The sequence below is a fragment of the Plectropomus leopardus genome, chromosome 4 (genome assembly GCF_026936395.1).
Source record: "Plectropomus leopardus strain MGB_pleo_1.0 chromosome 4, ASM2693639v1, whole genome shotgun sequence".
In the NCBI taxonomy this organism is placed as follows: domain Eukaryota; kingdom Metazoa; phylum Chordata; class Actinopteri; order Perciformes; family Serranidae; genus Plectropomus; species Plectropomus leopardus.
The window spans coordinates 5,350,449-5,364,595 of record NC_142179.1 but is presented as its reverse complement, the minus strand read 5'-3'; the positions used below and the strand labels follow the sequence as shown (position 1 = coordinate 5,364,595).

General features: G+C 36.0%; 1 protein-coding gene across 5 annotated transcripts in view; it reads right to left on the bottom strand.

The window, feature by feature from the left end:
- The window catches only part of slc4a4a (solute carrier family 4 member 4a), a 72,578-nt gene extending 67,376 nt beyond the window's left edge, over positions 1 to 5,202 (bottom strand). Inside the window, exons 1-2 of one of the 5 annotated variants that reach the window (XM_088076373.1) lie at positions 5,001 to 5,202; positions 4,156 to 4,253 (exon numbers count right to left, since the gene is read on the bottom strand). In XM_088076373.1, the coding sequence (XP_087932499.1) occupies positions 4,156 to 4,172 (17 nt within the window). In that variant the 5' untranslated portion in view covers positions 4,173 to 4,253; positions 5,001 to 5,202. The remainder of the gene's footprint in view (positions 1 to 4,155; positions 4,254 to 5,000) is intronic. The other 4 variants (XM_088076376.1, XM_042487695.2, XM_088076377.1 and 1 more) reach the window with 4 other exon arrangements.
- Positions 5,203 to 14,147: the final 8,945 nt, after the last annotated feature.

Below are 14,147 nucleotides of genomic sequence, written 5' to 3'. Positions count from 1 at the left end.
CATCTCTGAGACGACTCAACACGCGCCTCAAACGAAGCGTAATGTTTCCCAACAAGCAGTAACGTGAAAAAGTAAAAGAAAATGTTTCATTTAGGCTGGTTCTGTAGCTGAAAGAAAGTTGTGTTTGTTTGTTTTCGTGTTGGGGGAGATACAGTATGTACTCGCAGTCAGTCAGGGGCTGTCATAAAAAAATGAAAAAAGAAATAACCGCAATTATTGACAAAAACAGCTCATTTACATATTTACATATTAAACTTTGTCAAAATGAATAGCAGTAGCATCCACTGTCAATTAAAGCGTAAAAACTGCCCCCCAACTCTTATTAACCAACACACAATATACACAGATACACATGGCATGTTGCACGTTAATACCGGAAATACTTAAGCCCTGGGTTTATCCTAATGGGATTACAGACAATTGGTTTGTTTTGTGAAACAATCACAACTTTTTTTTTAGTTTTGTTTTAGGGGCTCATAATTATCCTTGAATTCAAAAAAAATTCACAGGGATTTTGAGTTTTTTTGGAGGATTTGGCCACAGAAAATCTGCTTGATAATAGTGTCGTCACAATACTTAATTTATAACTTAAATGCAACACCTTGAAAAATGTCAACATTCGATACCATATTCAATTACATGATATCAGGGGCATAATTCTTTCTTTTTTTAATTAAAAGATAAATATAGCAAAGCTATAACACGAGAATGATGGCTTTTCTTTACTTGCTTAGTAGGGAAGTAAAGTCGACTGACTGAAGTAAACATGAAGAACAAGTATGGAGCTTGGCCTGTTGCTCTGGTCCCTCTATATATTGTCTAAGATTCTTTTTTGTTTAGTGCACTGCTATTTTTCATCATAATGTCATTGATCCCTTCACTAAATATTTTCCAACTCAACTTAGTCCATTCTAGGTCAAAGTGGACTGCACAGCAGGAGCTGAGTAAAATGGCATGGGGACACCTCGGACACAGAGGTCTCAGAGGTCAAAAGGTCAGCTGCAGAACAGAGTTCCTCCAGCTGGTCAGGATTCGGCGTCCTGCTCATGAGGACATTCTCTGCTCACTGCATCATGGCGCATAATCTTCACGTCACTCACAGATTCAGTTCACCAGCGTCTTGTTTTGAAAAGTTGCAAAGACAGAACAGAAAGCACTGCCAAATTATCCATGTTATTTTAGCTCTACAAAAAGTAAAACCATTACTGATATTTCTGTGCCATCAGAATCGTTTTAACACTTGCTGATGATGTGTGGACAAACAACTCTCCATCAACACACGTGAAGTAAAAATGGTGCTGAAAAAAATTCCTGTGTTTACTTGTAGGAAGCTGTTCAATTCACAAACTATAATTATTCTACATTTTCACAACACACTGACACTACCAGTATAATGCTGTGCTCTACTACTGCAACTGAGAGTATTTTTTTTTCCTAAACTAACATAACCTGCTTTCTAATTTCCCATAAAAGAGAAAAAATACAAAATCATAATTCTGGTTCCTGCAAAACTTTGTTATTTCTAAAATAAAAAAAAAAAAAAGGTAATTATAAGATTACCTAAAATTCAGAGACGGTAGGCTGATTGATTACTCAAAAGCATCTTAACAAGAAACAAATTTATCAAGTTTTAACTTCCATGTGTAGTTCTGTCTGCTCCGGGTCAACTTGTAAAGCATTTTAAAACAACACCATGATTCAGCTGCAGTTAAAAGCTGAGCTCTTTTATTTCTGGACTTCACCAGCTTCCCTGCTAACGCTGGCCTTCCTACTCCCTCCATTGCCACCTATGGAACAATCATGGACATAACAGGCCAAGCTCCACTCTGCCTGAGCCAACCGCCCACACACATCTGCACCAAAGTTGATATCTACACTGAACTTAACATATTGTCAGAGGAAGAGAGGACAACAACATGTTTTAGTGAAGTTATTCAGCAGAGATAAAAAAGGGTTTATGCTTTGATTATGATTAGAGACTGAACATGAATCCACTGTCATTGTTGCATATCAACAATTTGTATTGTTATGTGCACTCCAGGGGTCTTTTCTGTGATTTTGAAAATAAGTTTGTACTTCAGTTTTTATTTACCTTGTCCCCTTTGACCTTTTTTGCCTGTTTCCAAAACTAGAAAGTGATTTCCTACATTTCCCAGAATGCTTCATCAGTACACAACATGCAGACTAGAACAGATTTCGATGCTCACAAATACCCTTTTTTTCAAGGATTAATTTTAGTTTAAGGCACAGAAACCAAACTGAGTTGGCAGCCTTTGACTTTTTGTGTTTTTGTTATGTTACCAACAAGATAAACTTTAGCATCAAAGAAAGTCCTCACATCATTTTAAATTATATAACATAAGCCACCATCGGTGATGACTGATTCTACCATATGTTTCAATAATGTGTGCATGTAATGGATTTAATGTAATAGCAGGTTAAGTGATAGGACTACATACTCGGTCATGGTGCAAAATCTTTGCACACAACTCTGCAGGCTGCTGCCATTGGCTGTTACTTGCAGCACAAAGCATCAATTCAGAAATATATGTTGATACAAAACACAAAAGCTGTTTGTTTAAATCTTTCAAAAGGCATCCATGCAGTGATTATTTTGTATTATACCTCTTCTATCTCTATCTAAAATCTTGCAATTTAGTTTCACGTGACTACAATATTGGCTATAAAATATTATTTTGATGCAACAGTTCAGGACTTGAAGCTTGAGATCCCAGTTTGGAATTGACAGTATTTACTTGCCGTGATTTAGAGCCAATTTTTTGTCTCGCTCTGCCTTCTATGTTGTAGAAAACTGAAACAATTTCTGCTATCAAGATCTCTTAAAGCTGCATGGAAGATACCTCAATCTGACATCATGACATTAATCATTTACCAGGAATAACATTTTAAGTTATGTCTGTACTGATTATCAATAGCTAAATTTTCAAACAACCTTATTACAAGCTGTGCAAGCAATCAAAACTTGACAAGCTGTTACTTTGCACTCTTGATTGTATATAAGCTGCTATCTGTCTTTCACTTCGCAGATAACGTATCAGTCTCCCTGTCCTTGTAGGGCCTACAGTAATCTGCATGTAGCCTACATTCACTATCTGTTTGGAGAGGTGAGTGTGTTCTCTGTACCCGAGCTGATGCAACTGTCGTGTCCAAACCATAGAAATATCACACAGCCTGAAGGCATCCAGACTGTGGTATTATGGTATACAGTATCTACTGTAGTCACTGCATGAGATATGAATGAATGTGTCCTGGTCGTGTATCTAGTGTCCTGTACGCAAATCAAGTTTTGAAAAGTCAAATCCCTCATGCATGAGAGCAGAATGTCATCACATATCAGATTTCCCTCAACCTCAAAGACTTTCTCCACACAATAAACAGATACCTACAGTTTTTTGTTAAATGATAGCCACATCGGGCTTTCGTCTGACAGCAGTTTTCTCTGTGCATGAGGTTGGTATTCAAAGCTTTGCTTCTTGGTAACTGTCACACAAACTACACTAAAAGTTCGGCCATCAACATGGGCAAAATTTTGGTTATGGCTTCCTGATGGCAACTAGAAAAATGCAAAGTCACAATGATGCAGTGTTACCTGGGCCACCAATTGCCCTCAGGTTAAAAGATCTAGTGATCAGTCTGGTAATCCACTTTTAAGGATGCACAGACAAGTCAATAAAGCCTAAATAACATCCGTGATAACAAAGTTGTTGTGTTTAGGGTCACTTTTGTTTACACTCAGTTGTATGTGCAAAGCAGTTTCACAGCTCTTCATGTTTAAACACTTAAACTATATACAGACAAGATTTCACAGGTAAGTAGTACATTTTAATCAGATATGACTTTAATTTCATATAAGTATGAAATACACCAAAGTCAGCTACAGCTACGTATGCTGTCTGAAAGCAGTATCTGAAATCATAAATTTCAACCTTCTTGGCTGTTAGAGCACATGTTTTAACTTGTCAGTCTCATTACTGAACCACTTGTTCCTGAAGTGCACCTGCATTTATTCCTCCTTATTTTAAGCACCAGTAGCTGTTAGCAGGCTCTTCTACACATCTTATTCAATTCATTTAAGGTCAAGTATCTGTGTGTGGAGTTAAAAGCACTCCTGTTAAGCTTGCTGAAGTCACTTACTTCTTGCTGCTGCTCATCTCTTCAGGTTGCGTGTGATAAATCTCCTTACTGAATGCGGTGAGCAGAGCGGATCACCAGAGCAGCTACTGATGCTTGACCTGACAAAGTAACACATAGAGAAGAGGTCATTTCTCTGCTGTCTATGGACCCAGTGCACACTCACAGTCATTCACAATCAAAATGCTTGATTAAAGTTAATTTTTTAAGCTAGAATTACACCATTAAAATATCTGAAGGATATAAAATAGCACTGGTTCCAAAGTAACACTTACTATGGGAGTTATATTGGTCCAAAAAAAAGGATTGTTGATTTTAAAAAATCACAATACAGCAAAATGCCATCACAGGAGCATCACAAGCACAGTTTAGAAGTAAGTAATACAACTAATAGAATGCTGAGACTCTTTTTACACATTGTTGCATGAACTATAATAATTTTGTGATCACTTTACAGAACAAAAGTACACTTTATAACATGATGCAGTTGCTATGAGTCATAATAATAAAGAGCACAGGAGTTTGAAACAGTATCATAAATCATGTTAACTGGCTCAACGAACCGCTTAACCAAAACAAAACACACTCCAGTTGCGCATTTACGCACAAGCCACCCTTTAATCGTGTGATAAATTGTCTCAGTATAACTTTAGATCACGGATATAGCGTTGCTCGAAATACATTAAAAAGTGGCATAAAGCACAATAAAGTCGCTAAAAACCTGAGTGCACCGATGACACGCTGCAGAAATATTATGATTTATGCTCGCCTCTTCACACATGCACACAGGGCCTGAAGAAATTCAGTTGTAAACAACTTCAAGGTGGAAAAACGAGTGACGGACTCACCGCTGTAGTTTTGATCTTTGGCTCTCAGTGTGTTTGGCTCTTGTTGTCGCCCCTGCGGTGTCATGAAGGTAAAGAAGTCTACTTCCACAGCTCGGGTAAGTTTGTATGTGGCATTGTGCGGCGGCTGCGCTCAGCATGCTGCCGCCTCTATCTGCTGGACCATCCTTCTGTCAACGCCACTCCTCCGGTGGGAGGTCAAACTGCCCCGCTGCTGCACCATCAACACTGTCAGATCAGCCCCCAGCAGCACACAGCTCAACCGAGCCATCAAGCCGCTCTGCCAGGCTGATCAATGCTGGATCAATGCTGTAACACACACGGTTCACCACCAAGTCAGCAACCTGTGGACGTTAGTAAAAACATAAACAGCAAAAAGATTAATAAACCTCAAATCAATAATTACAAAAAGGTTGACAAAATAACACTGAAACGTCATGCAGCAAAATGAAATTAATAGTCCAGACAAAAGCGTCCTGAATTCTTGAAAAACAGAAAAGATACCTGAGAAATGTTTCTTTAAATATAATACATTTGAGTAAATTCTCATGTATGTATTTCTGTTAGTACTTGTTTTTACATAGAATAAATAAATACGGTGTTTAATGAGATATTATTGTTATTATGTCCTTTAATCCAAAATAATACAGATAAAGCAACCCTAAAACCCCAAAACATGCATAGTCCCTTGAGGATATTTGACCAGAATCCATCTACAAATGTATTGCGGGATTACAGTAGATTTAGCTGTGTATAATGTATTTTGGATCTCAGCGCCATCTGTTGGAGAAAATATAGCAGGATGAGCTGTCATTACCTTAATACAATAAATTATATACCCAATAGTTGTCATTTCTACTGTAAAAGGGCAATTAGGAACTCACCAAAAAAAAGTGAAAATTACCAAGAAAAAAGTAAAGTGACAGGAAAATTACCCCAATAAGCACAAAAAAGTAAAATAAATAAATAAAATAACCCAAAGAAAATGCAAAAAACATTATAACAGGCCGCACTTGAACCTGGACCGCTGCAGAAGCCACAGCCATATGGGACGCACACTCTACCAGTTGAGCGAGAGGTCTCCTCTCTTCCCCTTCCCTCTTGTTTTCTCCACAGGATTACACACGTTTTGTAGATTTTTTGTCAGTCCAAGGCTCAAATTATCATCAAGCTTTCTGACTTTCTATTAGTAGGATTTAGTGGAGTTTTATAAATAGCTTCTGCTGCATTTCAACAAAAAAAAGAAAGAAATGTTGACAGCTTGCGACTAGATGAATGAATTAAATGCACCCTTGGCTCTATGACTTGTTATAGATTTCCAGTCCTCCTCAATGACTAATTTTATGTGGTTGTGTTGTGGTATAATTCATTTAACTAGCCTGATTTTTTTCTGGTTTTATTAAGTGGAACTATTGTTTTTATTACTTCTATTATTTATATAATTGCTGAATTTAGGCACATCAAGACAAGTTTTTGATATGTGTGTGTATATGTTGTATGATGTTGTGGCTTTAATACCTTACCAAATTCTGGATTAAAACAAAGTCCTACTATATGCGCAAAGCATTTCAGGAAGTAATAAAAGTAGCCGTGTTTTTAGATTTTCATGCCACTTTGTGATTATTCATCCATAACAAGTTCAAAATGGTTTCAAGACCATTTATCAAATCCACCAGAGGGCAATTACCATGTTTTCAACACATATATATTATTAACCTTTTCGATAAGGATCAATGAAGAGACTTGAGGTCCTTTGGAGTGTGCAGGACACTGTTGAGGTGACGCAGCAGTCTGCTGGGGTGTTGGAAGCACAGAGAAGGACAGAAAGTGACTGGACAAACTGGTTAGGACGGTTAGTTCTGTCTTGGGCTGCCCTCTTGACTCCGTAGGGGAGGTGGGTGAGAGGAGGATGACTGCCAAGCTGACGTCTATCATGGACAACACCTCTCACCCCCTGCATGAGACTCCTTCTGCAACAGACTGCGGCATCCACAGTGCAGGAAGGAGCGCCTTCGCAAATCCTTCATCCCAGCAGCAGTCAGACTCTGTAACGAGACAATTTAATGTCATGTAACACTGTTGTTTCACTGCCTTCATCACCCATCACTCATAACATGACAGCTACTTTTGCAGATTATATATGTTTTTCCCCATAATCATCATGAATATTCACATAATATATGTAGATATTTGTATTTTTTAATATCTATAATACTAATGTGTTTTACTTGTATTGCATCTTTCATTCAATGCAGCCCAACATGCTTTACAACAAAGAAATTGCATGCACTGTCACATGAAAAGACAAAAATACATAATGAAAAACTGCATGTGACCACCATAGATGCATTCTATGTATTGATCATCATATCAATACATAGAATACGTCTTCTGCATTAATAAAACCCACTTGACAATACTAGTAAAAAGCAAGATAAAATAAGGATAAAAATAGAATGCACAGAATGCATATCATAAGATGGCATATAAAACCCATTTAGATAACATTAATAAAAATAAAGCAATAAAAGAGACTGTATAAAATGCATGCAATTGAAGAGGTGCAGCAGTTCATTAGTGCGAAGCAAAAATGCACAGCAGTTAGCAGTTTTACTGTGTAACATGCACTTTCCTTCTTTGCAATATTTAACCACTTAATGTACACTAATATTCCTTGGCTATATTCCTATATTTTTACAGGAAACATACTGTACACCATGTGTGTATTTCAGTTATCCTGTGCAATTATATTTTATATATCTCTACATAATCCCTATTTGGATTTGATAATATTACATCCCTTTGTCACTCACATCACTTTTTTTTTCTTTTTTTTTTTTTTGCATTTTTCTCTGTTTCTGACTGGGCTGTGGGATTAATTAAGTCTTCTTCAAGGATTCAGGGATATTTTATTGTCATTCTTACAACGAAAAACACTGAAAGAACGAAATGCAGTACTCAGGTCTCTGTGGAATAAATACCAAATACCATCAAGTACTTGTTTCCGTATGTGTATCCTAAGAAAGTGGGCTGTCAGGTAAAGTAAGTTAAATGTCTACTTTTCGTGAAAAACTAGAAAAAAGAAGACATGAACCTGCCAACCTGGTCTCGCATTTGACTGTGTCAGCATAATGCCTTAACGTTAGTTAGCTAACACAAGTCAATGTTTTGCTCAGCTTAACATACGTTAACTGTTAAAACACACTGTACCTGTCATGCTCCAGAAGTTTACAGGCGCCGCTTTTCATAAGGTAACCAGTGTTACTGAAAAATAACACTAGACCCGTTTACATGTTGTCGGTGATGTCGCCAACACTCATTTATTCACCGTGAATTTCAGTCGATCAGCTGTTAGCAACAGTGCTAGCTTACTTCCCAACTGACGTATGCTAGCTAGCTAGCTACGAGAAAGTTTGCCGGGACAAGCGTCCTTCGTCAAAAAACTAACGTTACCGGCATCCCCGACATTATAGATTAGCTATGGTTAAATGTGATAACGTGAGATCGTTTCCACGGGGTTTACAGCAAAGTAAAACGGTTATTTTTGGTAATATTTGTCACATTTTGTTTCAGGGAAAAATCGCAAATTCAAACTGACGTCGCGCAACGGTTCGCGCATGCGCACTGTCAAAGAGGTGTGTCCCAATCTTGACTTCCCTATAATACATCCATGGGTCTGTTTTTTTATTATTATTTTTATTTTTATTTTTATAATTATCATTATTGACCATTTTTCATTTATGCAGTATATTGCACAGATATATAATCAATTTCAAAACACTGAAAAATTATAATTTTAGTAACATATATTAACTATTTCAAATACATTAAAAAAAAACATAAAACAAACACAACAATGAAAAAAACAATAATATATATGACATTAAGTTGTACAAAGAAGATTTAAGACGTATACACCTTATTTCTTTTATTATCATTTATTTTATTTTTATTATATTATTAAATAATATTATTTTTATTATATTATATAATAATATTATTTTATTATATTATTATATTATATATATATATATATTTATTATTTTTGTTTGTTTGTGTTTTAACGTTTGTCTTTTCATTTTAGGGGCAGGCGGCACGGGGATGTCGTGGTTTGTATTGTTGCTTCACAGCAGGCAGTACCCAGGCTCGATCCTGGGTTGGAGCAAGTTTCGGACTTTGGGTGGGGGGTCCTTCTGTGCAGAGTTGCATGTGTTTCTCTGGGTTCTCTGGCTTCCTCCCACAGTCCAAAGACATGTAGGTCAGGTTAAGTGGTGACTCTGAATTGCCCGTAGGTCTGAATGAGAGTGTTCATGGTTGTCTGTCCATATGTGTCTCTTTATCTGCAATAGTCTGTCCAGGGTGTACCCTGCCCATGACTAAAAGGCTAAGGATCTAAATATATGATATATATGAGTTTAAAAGTGACAGGGGGCATTTTTCTGCTGTTTTCCTGATTCACTTGTAGTGTGGTGTTTTCACAGTGTGGTTTGAGTACTTTTAAAGTACCTGTTAGTCAGAGTCACACAATCACTCACTTTTCAGCTCTGCTTTGGTCTCCACCAAGTCCCAGTATATTTCTTTCGCTTCCAATTTTGGCTCAGATAAACCCATTGAACCCAGATTAATGACTTTATCAGAGCTTGTTTGCTGAAAACAGCTGCCTGCTGACAGCGGCCAGACTGAGCATACGGTAAATGAGCCGTAACATCAAAACAATGAGCTAAAAGAGGCCAAGAAAACAGACGATACGTATCTTTGTTTTTTGCTATGAACAACCTCTTTTGCATTACATGGCCATCTGATCTGTTATTGAAATATGGATTAGTGAAGAGAAAAATAAATGTTATGGTTCAGTATGGCTGGAGTTATGCTGTGTCAGTGACGACATGTCTTAAATTATTCATCTGTAATGCATGACAGAAGCAACGTTTGTTGCATTAAAGTGGGATCTGTCTTTTTTTGAGTGATTGTGCATATTTTCCATCTTGTTGATACTGAGAGATTTTTATAGTCTTGTCACTGATGTCACCCATATTATCCAGCGTAGGTTTGTAAATGCTTAACTTGTTGTTTTGAGTTCAGAAGAGTGCTTTTAAAAACCAGAAAGGACACACTTGATACCTGCATTAATGCCCTTAACCTTTTGAACTTTGAGCAATTTAGCTAGATTTCTTTTGAAAAACATGGGAAGAAGGCAATGAGCAACTTAACAAGAAATTGCAAAAAAAAAAAAGAAAGGAGTTACACAAAAATTACATTACATTTTAAAAAAGGGAAATTATTTTTTTTATACAAAAATATTTATAATTTCATGTGCATAATGATAATAATCATAAATATAGGTCTGTAAAAAGCATCTGAATGCAGCACAAGAAAATAAATATCGATCCAGGTCTTAAAGGGTTAATGTGCAATTGTTTAAAAGCGAGAAACATTGTCTTTAGTGTTGAGAAACACTCAGACACAACATGTTTTCATTATGCATTTAATCACTCCACTGGGAAGTCTTGGACGTCTGAACTGTCCACACTAACCGTGGTCACTGTGTAACATTTTATTCCAGCGCTGCACCGTCACGTTTCTCAAACTTACACTCTGTAACTGGAGAGTAACATTTAACTTGTGATAATCGAGTTTAAACATTACTCACTCAGGATGTTAAATGTTTCAGGCGTCGTCTACAGTACGACACGTACAGTACGATACCTGATACTGTGTTTTGGCTATTGCCAAAACACAGCCGGGAGAGGGACCTCTGGCTGTCACATGAGAGAATTCATCCATCTGCACCGTCTCACCTGCTTTTGTTTTTGTTTCTGAAGTCCTGCGCATAAAAAGTATTTTTAAAACAGATTTGTTCATATGTGTGATTGGAGTCTATAGGCATATATTTTGGAGTGGTACAGGGGACACAGTTCCCTTCATATTTACAACATATGTATTGATAAAACATTAAAGTACCAGAGGGCTTTTATTTTGATACCAAACAACATTTTACCAAACGACATTTTAACCATAAATTAATTTTTTTAAAAATCACAAATTAGTTCAGAAAATTCACCAGAATGCTGGAAATAAAGCCCCCCCAATGTTCAAACACAACCTCGGACCGACCCTACCCAGCTAGCAGGCAACGTTCCCACAACATTGGCTACGTTCCCTACAAGTTGCAATAATGTTTTAAAGAAAACATTTCAATCTAATGTTAAAAGAACATTTTAAGGATGTTTATCTTTTCAAATACTGCTCCTGTAAGGTTAAATGCTGACTAAGACGTGATGTATTGAATGCAGCGTCCTGAGGATGTTTTGGTGATGTTGAGAGGTGACAGATCACAGAATGTTCTTTTATAAAACGTTCCCACAATGTTACATGAGAACAAAGGAGGAACATTTTCAAAGCAACATTCAGAAAATGTTCTTGGGGACTGAGATTGCAGATCTTTTTTGTTTTTTAGAAGAAAATGTAATGTGATATATTAAAAAAATAAATAAAATTTGATGTCCATAGAGAATGTTGGCCGGTATCTAAGAAGAAAATGGCAACATAAAGAAAACTTTCCAATAAAATCTTACTAAAACATTCACTAGTTGGATTTGTACCATTCTCAGAACATTTTTAGAACCAAAATTACACTTTTTTTTTTTTTTTTATCAAATGTGCTTTATTCCTCTTTCCTTTCTTTTCTTTATTTGGAGCCCAGATTTTAACTTCTTGAGGAAAGATATGAGCAGCATCAGCAGTCAACCCAAGAGCAGGTGTGAACTAAACCATTTAGCACCTTAAAGAGATGAGATTATTTAATTATTTAAAGTTCAGCCTTTCATCTTATTTATTGAGATAATTTGAATGTATTTTTGTGTCTTATTATTGGGCAGGGCATCTCTATTTTTAGACAAGACCTCCTTTCTGACAATGGTTAATTCAAGATAAACAACACATTTTTCATGAACAAGCCATCATCAAAAGTAGAAGATTGCAGCGGTGTGTTTTTACCGTCGATATACTTGAATTTTCCACAAGTTGAAATTTGTTCTCAAAACAACGTTTTTTGTTTTTATCCATAACACAAAATATTGTTAAGGCTAACATCAGTCTGACATATCTGAGACGAGCCAGTGTGAGACGGGATTGTCCCTCATACATAAGTGTATAATGCAAAACAGCTGCTGTTTTACACATTTATGACTTAAAGCATGTCAGCATTTCCATGTTTTCCATCATGTAGTTTTATTTTTGGAAAAAAAAAGGCTGCACTGTTGAGAAAGAGACGGGAATAACATTGTGGACATTGCTCTCTTTCAACAGCTTAGCTGTAAATTCAGTTTCAAAACATAAAGTATTTGACTTGATTTTCCCTTAAAGGAGGATTTGGGAGGTATTTGCATCGGCTCTTTGACCCTTTGTAGTTTGAAATGTGTTCGACGATCTGATGCTGCTGTTTTGATCCCACGTGTTTTTCCACTGGGTTTTATTTTGTGCCAGCGTGTGCCTTTGATGTAAAATTGTTCCAGGAAACATAGTTTCACCTCCACCTTTTCTCTGAAATTCCTCAAGCCATATCATGACATTAAAATAATAAAACTGTGGAAAAGTTTTTTATTAAACAAAATCAGTTAATCAACAGTTGTCACGGTGACAGTCGTGGTCAGATACTGTTTGTTTAGTCATTTTTGTAGTGTTAGAGTCATTTGCTTAACATTTTTAAAAAGAACGGCATATTTAGAAGATCAAGAGGACACACGTCAATATTCACTTATTGTTATTACACAAAGGCCTGAAATACAGACAAACAGGGACTAAACACATGTCTTAAATGGAGAGGTGTCAGGGCAAGGCGGCTGCATGGACAGGCAAATAGATATTTATTTATTATTTATTATTATTTATTTTTAAATGTAATTTGTATTTATTTATTTTATAACTAAACAAAAAAGCACATCACACACAAAACACAATAAAAATCTATAGTGTATCACAAGTGAATGCTTCTCAAACTAAAAACTAGTTATAGAACAGAATAAAAATAAATAGGAATAGGAAATTAATAAATAGGAAATTGTTTCGTTACAGCAGCAAATAAGAGAGCAGCAACTGAATAAAATATTGGTTAAAAAGGCAAAATAAAGCAAAAATATATACAAAGGAAGGTACTTAACATAGAATAAAATAAAATGACAATAATAATAATAATAAAGATATGTAAAGTATGAACAGAGAACAAAATGTGCAAATAAGTGTGCAAAAATATTATATATATAAATATTAATAATATAAAGTCCAGAGTTCAAGGTCAAAGAAGAAATAAATACAAAAATAAATATGATAAAATGATAAAAGAAGTTTAAAAACCCCCAACAACAACAATGCCAAAATGGGCCGACAGGTCGATGCTACCAACACAAGGGTTAATCCCTGGTGCCCAAATTTCACATATTTTCCCAATTTTCTGGAATCTGGAATTAGTCTATTAAAAGAGAGAAAAAATGAGAACATATATATGTATTTTAGCATTTTTTTAGGCAATTTCCTTTATCATTGTTGTTGTTTCTTTTTTTTTTTACTTTTCTTGCTAATTTTCATTTCATTTTAAATTTTTATTCTTAGTTATGTTTCCTCTTTCGCTGTAATTTTATCATATTTTAGAATTTCATGCCAACTGATCACATCAGTTAGGATCACCGCAGGGGATTTTATTGGATAGAAAATAGAAAGTTTTTCCAGACTGTTTTTAGTTGCAATGAAACTGTTGAGGTAGACCTGTGGTGTTTCCAAAATATCAGTATTGATTAATGCACACTGTCATCTATAAAAAAATAAGTAATCAATAAACAATGACAGTTATTGGAAAGAAAAAAAACCCTAAAAATCCAAGATCACAAATGAACACACTGACATTTAAGTCTCTTTCTGACGACAGCGTCGCTTTGGCATTTAGACAAATTGTTCTCTAACATCTGCTTTTCCAGTTTGCTGTAACTCAAATGCCTCAAACCCGAAGTCAGAAAATTAGGCAACGACTTTTGGAGGAACATTATGTGACCGATAACCATCAATAAATCCTGGAATAAAACCAAACAGCGGGCCAGAAGTCAGGCAGAGGAAACGGAGATGGATTACGCTTTAAAGCGGGACATAAACACGCAGGCC